This window comes from Hemicordylus capensis, chromosome 15 (genome assembly GCF_027244095.1).
Source record: "Hemicordylus capensis ecotype Gifberg chromosome 15, rHemCap1.1.pri, whole genome shotgun sequence".
Classification (NCBI taxonomy): domain Eukaryota; kingdom Metazoa; phylum Chordata; class Lepidosauria; order Squamata; family Cordylidae; genus Hemicordylus; species Hemicordylus capensis.
The window spans coordinates 14,937,707-14,956,621 of NC_069671.1; the positions used below are offsets into that span (position 1 = coordinate 14,937,707).

Below are 18,915 nucleotides of genomic sequence, written 5' to 3' on the forward strand. Positions count from 1 at the left end.
TTAACTAGGCTTTGGTGGTTCACCTGCACTTCAGAGCCAATTTTGATGGTCTCTTTGAAGCCGCCCAGAGCACAGAGAGCAGCGATTGCCTGGCGCGCAATCCTTTGAAGCTTGGCAAGTTTCCTTCCGCTGCTGCTGCCGTTCTCCAGAATGCTCTCTGCATACTTGCCCAGCTGAGGAATATACATCAGAGCCCGGGACAGAACCTGCAAATGAATGAATGAATGAAATCTGTTAGTGAGTGGTAGGGAGCTTGGTCAAAATCCATAGCCAAAAAGCCAGAACAGCTGGGGATTGGAAATCCATTGACATGGCTCTTTGATATGTTTCCTGGGCAAGGGGTGATGTTTGACTTTAATCGAACCAAAATAAAAACAAACATCCAGTAAGATTTAAATGACTCTTTAGGATCTGAATGTGTTATACCAAGGGACAGTTTCATTTTTTTTTAAATGAAGCTGCTGCTATTTTTGACTCTCTAGACATTTTTGTTTTAAGCCCTTTTAACTGCTTAGGCTTTGTATGTTGTTTTGGGAATGTTAGTTTTTTTAAAAAAAATTAAGAAAAACATGAAAACAAATTTACAAAGGTATATTTCTACCCATTGGAATACAATTTCCATCACCCTGTCCTTTTAGCAACAGAACTATTACAGATGTTCAGTACTTGGCCAATACAACCAGAAAACTGAAAAAAGAGTGTTTGTAGCATTCTGAATCCTATGATCTAGGTTACGCAATAAGGCCTTGAGAGATTGCCTGATAAATTCAAGCAACGAAATCACGGATGCTTATGGAAGACCCTCAGGGCTCGTGACTGCTGCGATCTCAGAAATCACCTCACCAGGGACTCCTCTCCCACTTTCACGCCAAGACAGAGGCAGGACCAAGAATCCTCCCCTCGCTTACTTTTTCAGCTGTGGTGGTCCATATCTGAGCTGCGTTGGATTCTGGCGCCATGAGCAAGCTGTGGAGCAAAGCAATCACCTCCGCTGCCATGCTGTTCGCCACGTGGCCACTGATGAAGGGCCGCACGGGGTCGGTTCTGTTAAGAAAGACGGCCGTTGGGACCGGGCTCTTTGCTATCGCTGCTTTTGTGCATTATAAGAGGAAGCCCACGGCAACGGGCCATTCTGCGAGCCAATTCCCAACAGGTTAACACAGGACAGCCATCCTTAGGGGCATCAACAGGGATTACTTACCTGGCAAGCTCTGAATTCCGCTCCCTGCAAATGGAGGTTTGTGCCGTTTTCTTCTTGTCCCCGGTCGACAGGCCACTGGTGCTTTCCGGATTGGCCATTTCTACTGGTGGGCCCACGCTGACGATCAGCCCAGACTGTGCCCACTTGGTGGCCTTCCGCAGTGCTGCAGCAGCCTCCTCAGTGATCACTTCGCAGCAGCCGCTCTGAGAAGGAAAGGACGGTTGGACACTCTCTGGGCATTGGATGTGCCTCAGCAAGGACCATATTTTTCTAATGCTAATGAAGTTGTCGCTAGGAATTCCTCTTTCCCCACAGTTCTGCATGCTAGATACATCAATCAACACTGATGCAACAAGCTGGCTTCTAGACAGGCAAGAAATACAATTTATTTTTCTGGTTCCTTGAGAAAGGGATACGTCAGAGGGATAGAGAAGAACAATCAGGATCTAGATCTCTGGGAGGCTTGCAGGAGGTCAGAAAAGGTTTCCGATTCCCCCAACAGCTTAACCAGCAGCAAGCAACATGGCAAGTCAAGAATAGAACATTCTCTGCCATCGCCGGCCTTGTGCTAATGGCTTCTCTCTCAGCCTCACTGGTAAAATAGGCATATTAATGGGTTGCCTTTACTGCCTAGTCTTAGAGAGGTTGGTGTTTGAATCCCTGATCTGGAGTGATGCGGATGCTGATTCCATCCCAGTGTGTGGCTCATTGGATGGAGGAGGCAACTGGTTCCACCCCGAGCCAGCATTTTGCATCTGGATCCACTGGTCCCCCACCATCTTGTGCCAGGCTCCAGCTGGTGGACTTTGGGGTTCTAGGAAAAAAAATCTAGACGACCCTGCAAACCGGCCTATCTATGGATGAAGCTATTCACCAGTTCTCTTCAAAAGACCCTTTGTTGAGTAAACATAGAAGTCGATACTCATCAATAAAAACGTTTGAGTATTTAGTCTAATAAAAATGACGAGTATAAACTTATTTTTGCACAGTAAAGGGTCTTTTGAAGAGGACGGAAGTGATAATATGCGCATTGCATTGCCAGTGTATCAGCTATTCACAAGACTCTAACATTTAAAGAGAGAGAATCGGGAAAGGCTTCTCCCCCCGCCTTACTTTAGTCATGTCCCGATCCATCTTCACCACCTTCTCCATATTGGCTCCCGTTCCGAGTCGAAATGGCCGGCCTTCTGAGCTACTACGGAAGGGAAGAACAACCATGGTGTAAATCTGGTGACGGCTCACCGGTTCTTACCGGGATCCCACAGAGTCCGAGTTACCTTAGCAGCGGCTGAAGGACCTCATGAGACGACTGGTCTTCCCGCTTATGAATGAAGATGGAGAGTTTGCCATCCACGGCCTCGCTCTCTTCCCCGGGATCTTTGTCTCCTTTAAGGGAACCTTTCGGGCTGGCTTTTGACAGCGAAGTGTCAGGCTCAGAAGCCGTTGGAGAAAGAACCGTCTGGCATCCTGGAAGCAGGGAGGGAAAGCAGCTGTCAGCAACGGCTTCCAATGCATTCTGGACCCCTTTGGAGGGGACACCAATGCTACAAGTCTGATCCAATGTACAGCCTGCCCCAATTCATGGGCTTGGTGTGGGCAATGATAGGTTAATTACAAACGGGCGTAACTACTATTAGGCAAGGGGAAGCGGCTGCCTGGGGCCCCCCATGCCTCAAGGGGCCCACCCAGAGGCAAGTCACATGACTATATATTGTGAGTGTGTGTGTGTGTAACAGCGAGGGGCCCATTTTAAAATTTTGTCTCTGGGCCCACTCCAGCCTTGTTACGCCCCTGATTACAAACCCCTTAATTACAGCAATGAAACCCTCTCAGACCCTCTCTCATGGTTTGTCCTCAGCATGTGGCAGCAAAAGGCAGAATGCCCCTGAACTCTCTATGGCCAACACATTTCTATGCTCTCTAAGTCCCTGAACTCTCTATAGCCAACACACTTCTTGGATTTCCATGCAGCACTGAGAGCTTCTTCTCCAATGACCCAGATGATAATACAATAGAGAAGGGTCTGACGCATTCGCTACCCACCGGGCACGATGTAATCCGCCAACTTGGCTAAGAGCAGGGAGGCAATTTTGGAGGCCGGGTCACTGGGGTCGTCTTGCTCGCTGTTCAGGGAGGGCACCGAGTAGCTCCAGGGGGGCAGCTCCACGTTCCCACAATCCTCCACACTCATGAGCGGCAGAGCGGCGCGGCAGAGCTGGAGGATGATGAGGACCAGCTTCGGAGAGGGGCGCTGGTCCAGGAGCAGGGAGAGCAGCTTCGACACGCAGGCTGGCTGGCTGAGGATGGCCTTGCCAATGTGACTCCTGGGGAAGGAGAAACATGGGTGACATCCCAGGCATCTCCCACGCTCGCCGAAGAAACTAACAAGCGCTGAAATACATATCCTTGAAACCAAAACTAGACGACAGCATGATATTCCATATCATGCAAGGTAAAAAAAGCAAGAGAGCCAAGACAAACTCTTACGTTCTTATGTACATAAGAACGTAAGGACAGCTCTGCCGGATCAGGCCCAAGGCCCTTCTAGTCCAGCATCCTGTTTCACACAGTGGCCCATCAGAGGCCTCCGGAGAGCCCACAGGCAAGAGGTGAGGGCATGCCCTCTCTCCTGCTGTTGCTCCCCTGCTTCACAACAACGGAGCATTGTTTCACTTATTGTGAAGGCTTCTTCTTGCTGCTGGAGCAGAGGACATCTCCAATTGGGTTATCCTCCCCACGCGCTCCCAGGCAGGACTAATTTAAAAGTGTTACTAGCCTTAAGAGCCCAGGACGGATAAACCCGCCCAGTTCTATTTAGGCCAAATAGGCGAGCAGGACTAAAAGAACTGGACGGAGTTATCTGTCCCGGGCTCTTAAGGCTAGTAACACTTTTGTCCTCAGCTCCAGGCAGCAGAGAACTTCAAAGCTTTCTGTATCCTAAAGCTCGGCTGCCAACATTGCGAAAACAAACCAAATCTAGGCTCGGATCCCAGCCAGAGGCCAAGAAGCAGGCCGTACCTCGAGAGATCATTCAGAAGACTAAGGACATCTTGCAGGGCATCGTTTCCGGCGGCCTGGTTGCCACAACACTCGGTGGCTCGTGCCAGGTGGTTGGTCAGAAGACTGGAGACCTGGCGAGCCAGACCTGAGTGCACAGCCTCCGTGGACCCACCTGCAGAAGGGATATGCAAGGGATTGGGGCTGAAGACACAGGCAGCAACATTGCTGGGCTTCTGCACCCAGGAGCGCCCATTAGCAATTCAGTTTGCCGCAATGTTCCCCCACTTGAGCCCTGACTCTGAGTGGACATAGCTCCCTCCTTCCCGGCCTACCTTCCTCCTTCTCCCATTCCACGCAACGGTTGGCTAGCACTTGGAAGGCAGCCCAAGCCATGGTGGCCACCTTCTGCTTCTTTGTCTGCTTCTCATTGGAGCTGGATTCAGCCTGGCTGCTTAAGCTGCACAAGCGATCCATCAGCTGGACCAGGCCGCTCCGCACCAGACACTTCTCTTCACTCCTGCACAGAAACACAAAGCACATTTCAGCCCCCTAAGTACACACACAAGGAGAAGCCACGCAGCAGGCATCTGTGGCATCTGCACAAGCTGCATTTCCCGTTTACAGCTCTGCATAAGGCCAGAGTATCCCTATGGGGCCGTTTCCATCATCCTAATCACATTTTGAGCATGGAGTCGCTGTTGTCAAGCTACTCCTAGGAGGAGACTAAATAGTAGTTTTAAAACATGTTCATTGTTAAAGTGATTGTTAAATTTCTATACTGCCTTTCATTAAAACAATCTCAAGGCGGATTATAAAATAACTAACTTCCAAAGCAGTTCAAACTTTTTTTAAAAACCCTCTAAAAACTAAAGTAATACAATCTAAGCAACCAATTAACAATACAAATAGAAAAATATCAAGAAAACAGAAGCCCAGCAAAATTCATATAAAGGCAAGAAAGGTGGTGGGGGACAATTTTCAAAGGCCAACCAAAACAAACAAAAAAGTGTTGTCCTGTTTTCAGCAAGGGAGGAGGCTGTGTGGATCTCTCTGGGAGAGAATTCCACAGCACTGGGGCCCCTACAAAGAAGGCCCTGCTCCTAGTGGAGATTAGCCCACTCCCTCCGCAATAATCCTTGCCTTTCTCTTCCTCCACCACTAAACATCTTACAAAAAAAAGGGGAGAAGTGAAATTATTTGAAAGGCTTGAATTTGGGGACAATCCAATAAGCAGGCAGATGCTGTTTTATGTTGTGTGGATGTGCCTACCTGGTGTAAGGTATCGTGCACAAGAGGCCAATGCTGTTTGCGCAGGCGATGGGGTAACGAGCGCAGAGCGCCACAACAGAGGTCATGGTCTCCCCAAAGGCTTCTTGGACTTGTTCCACCATCCCACCACAGGTGAGCTCTTCAATCCTGTGGGAAGCCAAACAAGCGAGCTCTGGAACATACAAACACTTCAAGCACCCAGTGCCTCATTTAGAAGGCGAGGATGCAAACAAACGGATTGATAGCCTAAGTAGAGTGCAGCTGGATCAGACCCAAACATCCACCCTGCCTTCTCCCCACAATCGCCAGCAGATGCCTCCAAGAACCCATAAAAGCCACAGTCTCCTCCCACTGTGGCTTCCTAGGAGCTGATATCCAATGGTATGTGGCCAATGAGCATGGAGGTGCTATACGGCCAGCAACAGTCTTCTCTTTCCTGAATTTCACACTGAGCAGGCAGGTAAGCTCTCTATTACAAGTAACACCCTCTCCAAAGCAAAATGTTTGGAGTTCAGTTGGGTAAACTTGAGGTGGATGGTGGGGGCTGTGCCCACCTTGTTCTGGGGCTGTTCTAATGTGCACAGCCCACTCTGAATAACTGCCCCATCTCTACCTGGCTTTCGAAGCATTCTCTCTTTTATGGCAGCCAAACTGACTCCACGCAAGTTGTCCCTATGGACCCAGCCTGATCTACGATCGTAATAAAGTTTATTTGATATCCCTATGGACGCAATTTCCACCCTCCCCCACCCCCATTGGTCAAAGCACAAACTTGATGAAGAAAGCTAAATTTTTAGCATTTCCTGTTTTCTTGCAGCCCATTTTCTTCAGATAATGCAGATCACAGAGCCTCCACAAAAGAGATCTCCAGCCTTCCCCAAACCTAGGGCTTCCAGGGAAACTGACCGTGGGCCTCCTTGAAGAACCATCGTCACCGGACCCACAAGATGCGTCACGCCACCAACACGCACGGCAGCTGTCAAGAGCTCCCTCATGTGTACCAGAGCCTGCTTCCTGGTGTTTCCGCGGCGCCACCTGGTCTGAGCAGCTAGGAGGAAACTGCTGCTGGATACCTACAAGAGGACGGTGGGTCAAACATAGGACTTTCTTACTGGAACATCAACACCGTTAGGGGGGGATTGAGTCATTTGTGACTGGATAGCCAGGGACTCAGGGCACAACTTTTTCCTGAGAGGCAGCAAGCCTGAGATAGTCACACGCTGAGAACTAGTGTGGTAGAGTGGGTCGTGTATCAGCTGGGACTGGGAAGACCTAGGTTCAAATCCCCACTTAGCCAGGACATGTGAGCATTGTAAGATATTCCCCTTAGGGGATGGGGCCACTCTGGAAAGAAAATCTGCATGCTTGCATGCAGAAGGTCTTAAGTAGAGATGTGCATGAATTGGATTTTGTGATTCGATTCGAGCTCAAGTAGCAAAATCCTCGAATCAATTCATTAAATCACTTGAATCAATTCGAGCGATTCAAACATCATTTTTTTTCTGGGGAAAGCTAGTCTACCAATTGGTTTTGGTGGGTAGCCCTCTGCCCCAGACTTCACGTGTCAGCCTGCCTTGGAGGATGGTAGACCAGTACTCTTGAGGAGCACCGATGTGCTAAGTCTGGGGCAGAGGCCTGGTCTACCTGCTGACCCCAATTGGTAGCCCAGCTTTCCCAAGAAAAAAGGGCTTCAAAATGGCACTCAAATCATTCAAATCCCTTCAAGTCCAATTGACTCAAATCAGGCCTTCCATTTTAGGGGAGATTCCATTAGAGTTAGAATCACTCAAATCATCCCAATTTGAGCTCAAATTGATTTGACTCAAATGGATTTGCACATCTCTAGTTTCAACTTCACTCCCTGGCAGCATCTCCAAGATAGGGCTGAGACACGATCCTGCCTGCAGCCTTGGAGAAGCTGCTGCCAGGCTGTGTAGACAATCCTGAGCTCGATGGACCAAGGGTCTGACTCAGTATATGGCAGCTCCCTATGTTCCTAGGAAGTTAACTTTCAAATAAGAGCACTTGGGACTCCAGAATTTAGAATAGAATAGAGTTTTAGAATAAAAAACTGGGACTACAGCCTGTCCCACATTCAAAGGTCATCTTCAGGGCAGAGTAGTCTGATCTGACATGGTGGGAAAATCAGGGTAGAGCTGGCTTTTCTGCACTGGCAAAGCTCTGGCACAAGCCTTGCCTGCCACGCAGGAGGTGTGGGAGTTAGCAATAAATAAAAGAAAGCAGCAAGCCCTAGGGGGCCAAATCTTTGGCATCTGAGAGATTCTCAGGGCTAGGAAGGAGCTACTCTCAGTCCACACAGACCGTAGTGAGCCAGATGGACAACTAGCCATACACCCCCAGTTATGACTTAGTTTTATCTTTAAGACATATACCCCACCTAAGATTATTTTTAATCACTCACAGGAGCTACTAAACAAAACTGACATGAAAGCATCACACAAAGCCAAGACGAATCAAGCATCAGAGCAGCAGTGAGCACCAAAAAGCACAACTGACATCAATAGTACATCGTAAGGGACAACCAGCTTGCCTAAGCAGAAATCAGTGCTGCCCAAAAGCTTCCTCAGAGAGCTAAGTTTGAACCCGGCGCCTGCCCGAGAGCAGCTGGGGGCCTCTGGCAGGGTTCCCAGGGAAGGAGCTCCACACACTGGCACCACGGCTGGAAGAGCCCCGCTGGCACGACTTACTGCTTGGTCAGGATTGGTCCCAATGAAAGCAAACAGCTGCCCCAGCAAGACGCTGTAGGTGGGCTTATCTCGGCTGTCCTCAATGGTCAGGGACTGGAGGAGGGTAAAGGAGCTGCTCCTGTGACTGGTCACATGCCGCCGCCTACTGGGGGAAAACAAAGGTTGTGCCGGGGGATTAAAGCAGCCCAACGGGAGGGATGGGGGGGGCGGTTTCTTGCACCGCAAGGAGAAGGGGAAATCTGCACACCTCTGGCTCGAGCGAGTGAACTCCAGATCTTCATTGGCAATCATCTCAAGGTCAGACGGTGCAGACATGCTGCGGAGAAAGACGGGCTGACGGACAGCGTGGGAGATCACCTTTGTTTCTGAAGCCGACTTGCAGGCTGCAGTGTGAGGAGGAGAGAAAGGAGCACTCGTTCGCGAGGGGCTGGGGCCACGGGACAGGGAAGCAATGCAGCAGGCAATGAGATCCGAACAGAAGCTCAGCCCTGCGGGGTCAGGCCCAAGGCCTGTCTAGTCCAGCATCCGGTTTCACACACAGTGGCCCACCGGACACCTCTGGGGAGCCCACAGGCAGGAGCTGAGGCTGAGGGTATGCCCTCTCTCCTGCTTTTGCTCCCCTGGGCTGCTTGCCTGCTGGGAATCCCACATGCATTTCATGGCCAGTACACACAATGGCTGAAGAACAGCCATTGGTGGTTGTGGGATGTTTCTGAGAGCCCCCCACCCCCCTGTGTCCAATATGAGCAGACCTTTTCCTGTCCTGGGGGGCGGGGAGCTTTGAAGAAAGCCACTCTGCCAGTTTTCAGCTGGGACCAGGGAAAAGCCAGCTGTGGAGGACCCTTATGGGCTAGCGCCTGTCACATCACCAACCTAGGCTGGCAGCTTATGGGACTTGGTGGCACCCCCTTGGTTCGTCTAAGGCTGCCTATGGCATGGTTTCATGATGAAGCATTTGGTTTCCTGAGCAGACTGAGGGAGAGAGGTTTGTAGCCAAGGCTGTGGGGATGCCAAACAGGAATACAGAAATGAGGAAAGGGATAAACCTAATAACCATGTACTCCTCACGAGGAAGAGTGGGATATAAATGTGGAAAATAAAAATAAAGATGCTGGACACCTTTGACTTTAAGAAACGGGACAACTACCCTTTCTGCTGCCACCCCCATTACCTGGTGTCTCTGCCGGTGTGCCAGATATACTCCGGGTGAGTCCAGGCTGGGCGGCAATGGTGACGTGCAAGAGTAGCTCTGCGCGGTTCATCAAGCTCTTGACCAACGTTTTCGTCTTCGCCATGGGATGCGAAGGCTTCTGAAGCAGGGAGCTGACTTCCTGGAAAAATTTCTCCCTAAAAGCAATGGAGGCAAAACCCAGAGAAGCTGCAGGGGTAGCCAGTATCTCTTCAGAAGCACACAGGGCAGAGAGAGAGCAGCTACCGATACAGTTTCTCAGAGACTGGAATGGGGAGGTTCTTGCTCCCGGTGCATATTCATGACTCTGAAGAGTGGCATATGGCCCTGCCTGTTGGGAGCAAGAAAGGGACACACACCCCGTCTTAAAGGATACCATCCTACTCTGTGGGAGAATGAGAGAGAGAGTTTTTCAAACAGAGCTGGAAAGGAGGCTGAACATGGGGGATACACAGGGAAACCCCCCCAAACGTACCACCCTTCCCACATGAAGGAAGGGACAGCACCAGAGAGTGGATACTAACCTCAGCGAGAGGACCATGTTCTCAAGATCACTCCCATCAAATGAAACCTCTTTCATGGAGCACAGAAGTTCCAGTTCTTTCATTTTGCTCTAAAGAGAGGGAGAACATATGCTGAAAACCGACTACAAATGGATCTATTTCAGCTGACAATGCCATTTTGCTTTGCTTTTCAATATTATAAGCCGCTTGAGGGGAGCTCACAACAGTTGCATATACATTAGAGAAGGAAGTAAGAACCGCCATACATAGCAAAACAACGTCAATATCAAGATTCAAAGCAATTTGTACACAATTAAATGCAAAACGTTTCAGCAAAGTTTTTAAGGTGGAGGTTGATTACAGAACTGAAGGGCATTAAGACCACAAGCGCAGCCCTGCTGGAACAGATTGAAGGCCATAGGGGCCCTCTGGAAGCCCCCAAGCAGAAGGTGAAAGCACACACACCCTCTCCTGCTGCATCTGGGATTCAGAGGCTTCCTGCCTCTGAGCCTGGGGCAGAGGGGCACTTATAACCATCAAGGCCAGTAGCCATTGATAGCTCTGTCCTCCATGAATCTGTCTAAGCCCCGCTTAAAGCAACCCGAACTGGTGGCCTTCACATCCTGCGGCAGAGAATTCCATAGATTATTTATGTGCTGCGAAGAAGTCCTTTCTTTGTCTGTTCTAAATCTTTTGTCAATAGGTTTGTGTACAAGCAGAATTTGTCTGAGCCTTCATGTACCGAGACCTTCTGCCCCAGAGTATGAGATTCTGGGGGCAAACAGGAGACACCATCGAACTCACACATCCCAGGGGCACCTCACTGACTGGAAACAGAATGGCCGACTAGGCTGGATCTTTGAGCTGATCCAGAAGGCCGACCCTTACGGGCAAAACATTCCAGGTTGCTTTTTCCTTCCATCTTAACGTCGAGTATGCTGAAACAGCTGCCTACTCCAGAATCAGACCCATTGTCATTATCTCGAAGACTGGCTATTTCTAATTGCACTGTTTTATTACACTAGTGCTTACTGGGAAACCCCCAATTCCCTTCTGAGCTGCCTTACCCTGACTCACAGGCTATTCCTGGAATCAACAGCCATCATAATTTAGAGCTCATTTCCAACGCAGAGTTTAATCAGGAGGGCGCGTGACTCATCCTTGGGCACCAGTATACCTGGCTCAAACGTTTTAGAGGAATGGAAAAAGAGCACAGCAATTCAGAAAAGGCATTAGCTGATTTCTCCTCCCTCTTTACCGGTATCAAGCGGGCAGAATATCTGATGCTCACCTCGTTAAAGTGGTAATCATAAAAGAAGGGAACATTGTTCTCCAGTTTCCCGTGCATGGCATCTTCCACTTCACTTTGCCATTTCTGCTCCAGCTCGGCGACACTCTGGCCAAAAGACAAGAGAGACGTGAAAGGGGTGGATCTCCATCAAGAGTGAAAAGGGAAAAACAGGAGTGCAATTGGCACACTAAGAGCCTTTTGGGGTGGCGTGGGGGAGAGAGAGGGGGAGAGATTCCAATTCTAGAAGCATCACTTTCTCCTTTCTCTGTACAGAAAATGGATTCTTACAACAGTCTTACCTGGAGTTGCCGTTCCATGGCATTGAGCTTCTTAAAGGTCTCTCCCATAATTTTACAAAGTAGATCGTATTCCTCTGCATGTTCCTCTTGGTACTGGAAGTTCATTAGGGACTGGAGTGCATCAACCAGATTCAGGTGCTTGATCACACACGAAACCACCATTTCTTCCATTATGTCTGGTTGGATCACCTCCCTGTTCAAGGTGAAAGCCACAAGAGGTTTGCAAAAAGGTGTACTTGGGCTACTCAGCACAGCATGTTAACTGAAGCAGTGGTTATATTTTTATTTTCAACTGTTTAAGACCTGTAAAATGATTTTGATTAGGTTAAGTATCATTCTAGGTCATGTATATATTTGATTAATTACTTATTAGTTTTCCTTTGAAAAATTTCATTTGTATATTTTGTCTTACATCCATGTATTGTAATTATTTATTCTTATTTTTTTAAGAAGTCATATAAAAATTTACGCATGCAGAGGGTCCCAGGTTCACCCCCCTGGCGTCTCCAAGATAGGGCTGATAGAGATTCCTGCCTGCAACCTTGGAGAAGACGCTGCCAGTCGGTGTAGCTAACACTGAGTTAGATGGCCCAAGGGTCTGACTCAGCCGAAAGCAGCTTCCTATGTTCTGATCTAACAGCTAAACAGACTGAAAGAGCAAATTCTGCAAAGACAGCCAGTGAGGAATTAAACAACTTTATCTTTCCTGTTTGTTTATTTAATGGGCAGTTACTTGAAACATGGGCCCCTACAACTTCAAGAAGAAAATGACAGGAAGGGGAGGTGAGGGGCGTGTGGCAGAGAAGAGTCATTCCATACCTGATGCTGGGTCTGAACTGAGGCCGAGCGCGGCCGGAGATTTCCCTGAGTTTAATCATGATCCCGGGAGGGAGCCGGATCCGGGGCAGGTCAAAGTAGTGCCCAACCGGGGGCACAAGAATGTCCGACGGGTAGGTGAACTCGCGGTCTTCTTCTATGGTGAGAGGCAGTGGCGAGGGGCTTGGAGTGAGGGCTGGAGAGATCACGCCGTTGGCTTCCACTTGCCACTGGCACCTGGACAAACGCAACAGAAAGTCGTGAGCTTCCTAACAGTCCAGCCGGGCTTGCACCACTGGATCCCAACGGCCTCTGAAACTATTCCATTGTCCCCACAGTTATGTGGATTACAAAATGGTGGCATGCACTTGGTCTTTCCTGCTCCTTCCTTGAGACCAAAGATCTGAGAAGCGCACAGAAGCAACGCATCCGGCTCAAGCGGCAGATCGGCTTCTTTCCCATTATGGTATTTACCTCTGTAAAAGTTTGGACCTTAGAAGTTCGTGGCACGTTTCCTCCTCTCTGGTGATTTCCGGGCCATTGTACAGGATCCTCAGCATGGAACAAGCCAGCACAGACAAGCCTAACGCAAGGTCCACCAAGAAGGGCAAGCCGCCTGAGACGTCTTCCGAGGACTCCTTCCGCATGCAGGGGGGCAAGGCCACACAGAAGAGTTCACATTAGAGCCCAGCCCCCCATTAAGAAGTGGTGGCCCCGATTTGAGAGAGAGAGGAAGTACGCCTCATAGCCCCGTTTTGGCTTTCTCTGGAAAATGCGAGGGTGATCAGGCCAAAACAGGGTCTGAAGAGTACCCTGTAGATTCAGGGGAGGTTACGCAGCCGTTGCTTCCCACAGCCTGGTGACCAGCCTGGGGCTGATCATGGCCAGGGCAGCATGACAGCTGCGCAGACTGCCCACTCCCGCTCTTCCTTGGGATGGGGAGAAAGCCTACTGCAGGCGTGGGCCAGGGAGCTGAACATAACCCCCTTCAGGAAAGCCGTGCAGTCATCTACACTTGCCCGGGGCCCGAGGAGTGAGGAGCTTCAACGGTCAAGGCAGTTTCAACCCAATGAGGTGCCAGGCAGGGCCCATCAGGTAGCCACCAAATCCCCCATCCCAAGTCCTCATCCTCCCCACCCATGAAAAATCTGGTCTATTCAGGCTCATTACACAGTGCAGGAAATGAAATGCAGTTGATATGCAATGGAGGCCTCACACCACCTCACCTGGGCTCGAACGGTGCAGGCAAAGCCCCACATGGCTTTGTCGGGGGTGTTGTGTTCTCGGCCGCTCCGCATTTCAAAGGAGAAGGTCACGGTGTCCCCTTCCACCTTAGTGTTGGGAAGGCAAAGTGGCAGGGTTAGGACAGGAGGCTGGAAGGAGTGGCCGGCGCAGGGCTGTGGCAGATTTGCAGAACACTCATCAGGTTCAAAACATGACTTGGGGGGCATGCGTGCATGAGTCAACTGTGCTCTGGAGCCCAGAAATCCTTCTCTGTTAGGAGAGTTGGCCTTTATCCCAAACCACACGATGCAACTATTGATTAAAAAATTGGCTTTTAAAGAGGTCCTCTCTGTGCTTTTCAAAGAAAGAGAAAGAGAAAGGACACGGTAAGGTGGTACCTTGACTAAATCTTTGGGCCAGCCAGTTCCTAAGACGCTGCGGCTTCCGTACCCAAGGGTATTGCCTCCATACTCGGCAACCTTCCGACTGTTTGTGTTGGGGCCTGCGTAGATCACCAGCTGAGGAAGCAGGAGATAAGCCATTAGGGGGCAGAAAGGGGCAAAGGCAAGGGGCAGGTTTATGAACGTCCCAACCTTTAGAGCAATTTCTAAATTCATATGACGACAACAAACAGTGGTGGTGGCTTGAAGCCAGCAGACACCCTTGAACTCCTGCACCACCTCCTCACTTCCCAAACCTACTATTCAGTCAAGATTATCCACACTGAGCAGTAGTGCACTGGAGGGGCAGGGAATGAATGAATGAATGAATGAATGAATAAATAAATAAATAAATAGGAACCAACAACGTCTTCTGGGTCCTGCTTGGCTTTGAATGGCTTCCAAGGAGATTAAACATAAGAACATCCCTGCTGGATCAGGCCCAAGGAGGCCCATCTAGTCCAGCATCCTGTTCCGCACAGTGGCCTACCAGATGCCCCTGAGAAGCCCACCGGCAGGAGTTGAAAGGGGGCCTGCCCTCTCTCCTGCTGTGACTCCCCTGCAACTGGTACTCAGAGGCCTCTTGCCTTTGAGGCTGGAGGTGGCCTTTAGCCCTCCAGCTAGTAGCTGATGATAGACCTCTCCTCCATGAAGTGATCCAAACCCCTCTTAAAGCCATCCAGGTGGAGACTCACGAGCTTCTGCCAAGTTGGGCTGCCCATTCTGCTTCACCACTACAGAGCAAAGTCCTCTGTACCTCCACACAAGGACACAGAGGTGGGGGTGGTAGCGCCACCTCCCGTCCCTCTGTCTCCCACTGAGACGCTGCCAACATCTGCCTTGTCATGCCCAAAAATAACCGCGGAGACCCCATGCAAAGGCCGAGGTTTTGTTCCGTCTGCTTCCCTGCTTCATGGCAGAAGGAAACCTGCTACAGATAGCGAGAGGCCACAAAGACCAGGAGAAGTATCTAGAAAGCCCGCATGCCAAGGCGCATGATCCACAGAAGCTGCTCCTGGGCAAACTCTACGGAAGCCACTGGGAGCTACACAAGAGCAGGCCTCCTTTAATTCCAGAGGGAGGTTCTTCAGGGCAGGCCATGTCCCGGCTGGCGTTTCCATTCTGGCCTCTGCTCACCTTATCATAATCGTACTGCGAGGAGCATCGGCTGTCAAACCTCAGGTACAGGCAGCGGGCTCCCGGGATATGCACCGTCTCCTTAAATTTGTAGTTGTCCCTAACGGGGTGAACCGTCTCTACTGTTTTCCCAGCAGCCCAAGGAGCCGGGATTTTCAGGCCAGTGAGGAAGCCCGGCTCTTCTTTCTCTTCTAGCATTCTGGGTTTAAAAGAGAGAGAGAAAGGTTAGCAAAGGAGTTGCTGGGTAGGATCTCGGGGCATTAAACTGAGGGTCCTCCAGGTACAATCCAAGATGTGGGCATTACCCTCCATGCCCTAAGCAGCCTGCAGCCAGCATACCTAAAAGACTAGGGGTCGGGCTGTAGTTGGGGATGGTCCTAACTCAGCGGTAGAACAACTGCTTTGCATGCAGAAGGTCCCAGGTTCAATCCCTGGCAGCATCTCCAGGTAGGGCTGGGAGAGACCCCTGCCTGAAACCTTGGAGAGCTGCTGCTGCTGCCAGTCAGTGTAAACAATGCTGAGCTAGAGGGACCAAGGGTCTGACTCAGTAAAGACCAGCTTCCTATGTCACTATGTACTTCCTCCACCCTGATCTTCCACTACAAAAAAGGATGACCAGAAACATGGACAGAAGTACACTGTCCACGTCTGCAGGGTTGGATCAGGTTCGCAAGGGCACAGAGAGGCATCCTGATGACAGGTGTTAAGCCTTCCCCCCATCCGGATGCTGCAGTCCCCGCTGGAAACAAGGACCCTCCGCAGCTACTGTTCAGTTGTGGTTTTTAACCCCGGGAGGGGGGGGGAATCTGATCACAGATCTCCCGACAGTCCATCCTACTGCACCCAGAGTCCTCAAAATCAGGAGGATGTAAATCACATCTTGCCCTTCAGAACCCGGGGACACAGTCCCAACCTCCACATTCGCGGCAGTTCTGGAGCCCTTAAGGTGCTGGGGAAGCAGGGCAGGAGAGAGAGAGAAAAGCGGGGGCTGCCACTGCAGCAAAAACCTCCCTTTGGCTTCATCACTTCCCGCTCTTTACAGGAAAGCTTGTTCATGAGCCTGCAAAGCCATTTTATAATCTAAACGCTGACCCTGTGGCGCTCCCTGCTTATGAATCATCCTCCAGTAACAATCAATCTTGCAGTGAGGAGGCCAGCAAGCCAGAGAGGGCTGGTAAGAGATTGAGAGGAGGGGATGGTGGGGGTCAAAGGGCAGCTTGAGGCGGCTGCAGCCATCACCTCTCCTCGGGAAACAGCTTGCTCCTCTGCTCAGATGCGCTACCGGGGGAGCTACCCGCTTCGGAGAAGACTGGAGACTGGGTTTTCAGCAACAAGGCCGTCTGAAACAAAGCACAAGTACGGCTGGCTATTAGGAAAGCTGCAGAGAGAAGACACTGCCTCTTCGTCTGGTCCTTAAGCAGGGCTTCAGGCAGGCCTCCCTTTGATCTTTGAAGTTGGCTACCCAGGTAGAACACAAAACGTTGTCCCTCTACATCAGGGTTCCAATGGGAAAGGTTTGACTGGTGGGGTGGGGTGGGGAACACTCCTGCAAACTATCTGAGGCTTCAAAGTTCCAGCAGAAAGGAAGAAGCCGTACCTGACTTGTGTACAGGACCAGCTGCACCAGCTGAGGCATCAGAGCATCAGCCATGGTCAACGTCTGGAGATTGGGATGCATCAGGGAGGTCAGCAGCACCGGAAGCAAATGGCCCAGCATCGTGGCTTTGGTCACTTGCTCCAGGCCTTTTAACCTGCAACGAGAGGTCCTTTTAACTCACCCAGCTGCCCTGGATCACCAGCCCTGCCTCGGCAAACCCGACTGGCCTCCTTTGCCTCTGAGCCCCGACAGATTTCCTGCTTCCTCCCTTCACACCCATCAGTCATTCGAGGCTTCTTCTGTGCTGCACCCAGGCCCCCTACCCCCAAACCACTCCCTTTGACCACCATTCATTTATTCTGTTCTACTCCAGAGTACTTAAAGCCCACCATTATCGCTCAAAAAACAAAGAACTGGGTTAGCCAGCAAGCAAGAATTTAAAGCCAGTGTTACAGAGAATCAGGTGGAACAAGCAGCAAACAGCAGCAGACCACCACACAAAAGCATACAAGCAGCAGCAGAGAGGCAGCAAAACATTAACGTCTGCCTCAGCCATAAAGATGGCTGCGAAATGCCACTAGGGACGGGGTCGTACAGAGCAGAGAACTCCAAAAAGTGGATGTCACACCTGTGGAAGGGCTCCTGCGTGTGGTGCCCAAGATGGGGACGGGACATGGGAAAGGGCCTCTTCCAATGACCAAGTGGCCAGGTGGGATCTCCGGGCCATCCCACCTTCCCAAGGGCGACACCTACTAGCCCCCTACGTTCTAACACAGAACACAGTCTGTGGTCTGTTCTAACGGAAACCTCTCTTCGCTGCCTCTTGACCGTTGCCTCCGAGACCCCGAAGCAGCCCAGCCTGGCGTTCTGCCAAGCGACCCGTTCCTGCCAGCCAAGCCCGAGCCTCTGCCGGGCTCATGAACACACCGAGATGAGGCAATGCTCCTCAGTCTTCTGCCTTTGGCAGTGGAACGGCAGAGACTACAAAATGGCGCTCCGATGAACATGACACGCTGGTCCTTTCATCTGCCGAGAGGACAACAGGCACCTTACCTTTGCTCCCTGTCCGGAATATCGCTGTTGATAAGAGCGGTGGTGACTTGCTGCAGCATTTCCAGAACTTCATCGCAGCTGGTGAGGATTTGTGTCGCCAGAGCCAAGATGCTGGCCTTAAGCTCCTAGGCACAAAGCGTTAAGAGAAGAACCGTGGTTGACATGATCAGAGGACCGACCAGCTTGACAAATAAAGCAAGGGTGGGCTCCCAGCGTTAATGGGATGGAGGTGACAATGAAGCCTGGCGCCGGCAGATCTCTCCGAGGCGGAGGCTGGAGACAGACAATCGCTTTTCTCAGGGAGCTGAAGATGGTTTGATAGAAGCAGCATTGTCAGTGGTGGGGACATTCGTCTCATTATCGTCTCTGTTCACAGGTTCTGCAGGCCCTCTTGCTGGGCTTCAAGAGGCTGCAAGAAGCCCTCACTTTGGCCAGAGATGGTAACAAGACAAAGGAGAGGGGTTGTAGCTCAGGGCCAGAGAACCGGTTTGGCATGCAAGGAAGAAGTCCTAGGTTCACTCCCTGGCAGCACCTCCAGCTCAGGGAGCAGGGGCTGGGGAAGACCCTTGCCTCAGAATAATGTTCCAAAGGAACCATTATTGAACTAGATCAGGGCTGCTCAACTTCGGCCCTCCTGCAGATGTTGGCCTACAACTCCCATAATCCCTGGCTCTTGGCCACTGTGGCTGGGGATTATGGAAGTTGTAGTTCAAAAACAGCTGGGGGGGGGGCTAAGTTGAGCAGGCCTGAGCTAGATGGACCTCCTCGTCCTCCAAATATTTTTATAACACTTTATAGATTTATATCCAATTCACTACAAGGCAGCTTCAAATATTCATGTGAAAAGCAAGTCATCAATGCAACTCTGTTCAAAATAAAGGATTATGGGAGAACCTCTACTCCCCGTCCCATCGACCCTGCCCCGGCCACCTTTCCTTCAGCCTGCAGCTAAAGAGCTACAGGGACGCTGGAGGGCCACGGCCAGCCAAGCTGCAGAGGACGCTGGGCTAGACAGACTGACTCAATAGAAGGCAGCGTCACGTATTCCTAAGAGAAGGGAGTGTACACATCACAGAAATGATACGACTATCATTTAATTTCTGTATCATTTTATCTATCTATCTACTGTAAGTAAACCTCTTTGGGAACTTTTTGATGAAAAACGGTATATAAATATTTGACGGATTT

General features: G+C 50.6%; 1 protein-coding gene across 5 annotated transcripts in view; it reads right to left on the minus strand.

The window, feature by feature from the left end:
• HECTD4 (HECT domain E3 ubiquitin protein ligase 4) overlaps positions 1–18,915 on the minus strand; it is an 89,206-nt gene that overhangs the window by 29,283 nt on the left and 41,008 nt on the right. For 3 of the 5 annotated variants that reach the window (XM_053279588.1, XM_053279587.1, XM_053279585.1), the window contains exons 18-41: positions 17,728–17,852; positions 16,675–16,828; positions 16,317–16,417; positions 15,078–15,276; positions 13,899–14,018; positions 13,503–13,607; positions 12,751–12,914; positions 12,280–12,513; positions 11,461–11,653; positions 11,162–11,266; positions 9,892–9,980; positions 9,350–9,525; positions 8,426–8,561; positions 8,179–8,323; positions 6,377–6,543; positions 5,471–5,617; positions 4,534–4,718; positions 4,220–4,373; positions 3,245–3,525; positions 2,479–2,668; positions 2,315–2,396; positions 1,202–1,404; positions 909–1,044; positions 24–206 (exon numbers count right to left, since the gene is read on the minus strand). In XM_053279588.1, the coding sequence (XP_053135563.1) occupies positions 24–206; positions 909–1,044; positions 1,202–1,404; positions 2,315–2,396; positions 2,479–2,668; positions 3,245–3,525; positions 4,220–4,373; positions 4,534–4,718; positions 5,471–5,617; positions 6,377–6,543; positions 8,179–8,323; positions 8,426–8,561; positions 9,350–9,525; positions 9,892–9,980; positions 11,162–11,266; positions 11,461–11,653; positions 12,280–12,513; positions 12,751–12,914; positions 13,503–13,607; positions 13,899–14,018; positions 15,078–15,276; positions 16,317–16,417; positions 16,675–16,828; positions 17,728–17,852 (3,774 nt within the window). The remainder of the gene's footprint in view (positions 1–23; positions 207–908; positions 1,045–1,201; positions 1,405–2,314; positions 2,397–2,478; positions 2,669–3,244; positions 3,526–4,219; positions 4,374–4,533; positions 4,719–5,470; positions 5,618–6,376; positions 6,544–8,178; positions 8,324–8,425; positions 8,562–9,349; positions 9,526–9,891; positions 9,981–11,161; positions 11,267–11,460; positions 11,654–12,279; positions 12,514–12,750; positions 12,915–13,502; positions 13,608–13,898; positions 14,019–15,077; positions 15,277–16,316; positions 16,418–16,674; positions 16,829–17,727; positions 17,853–18,915) is intronic. The other 2 variants (XM_053279589.1, XM_053279586.1) reach the window with 1 other exon arrangement.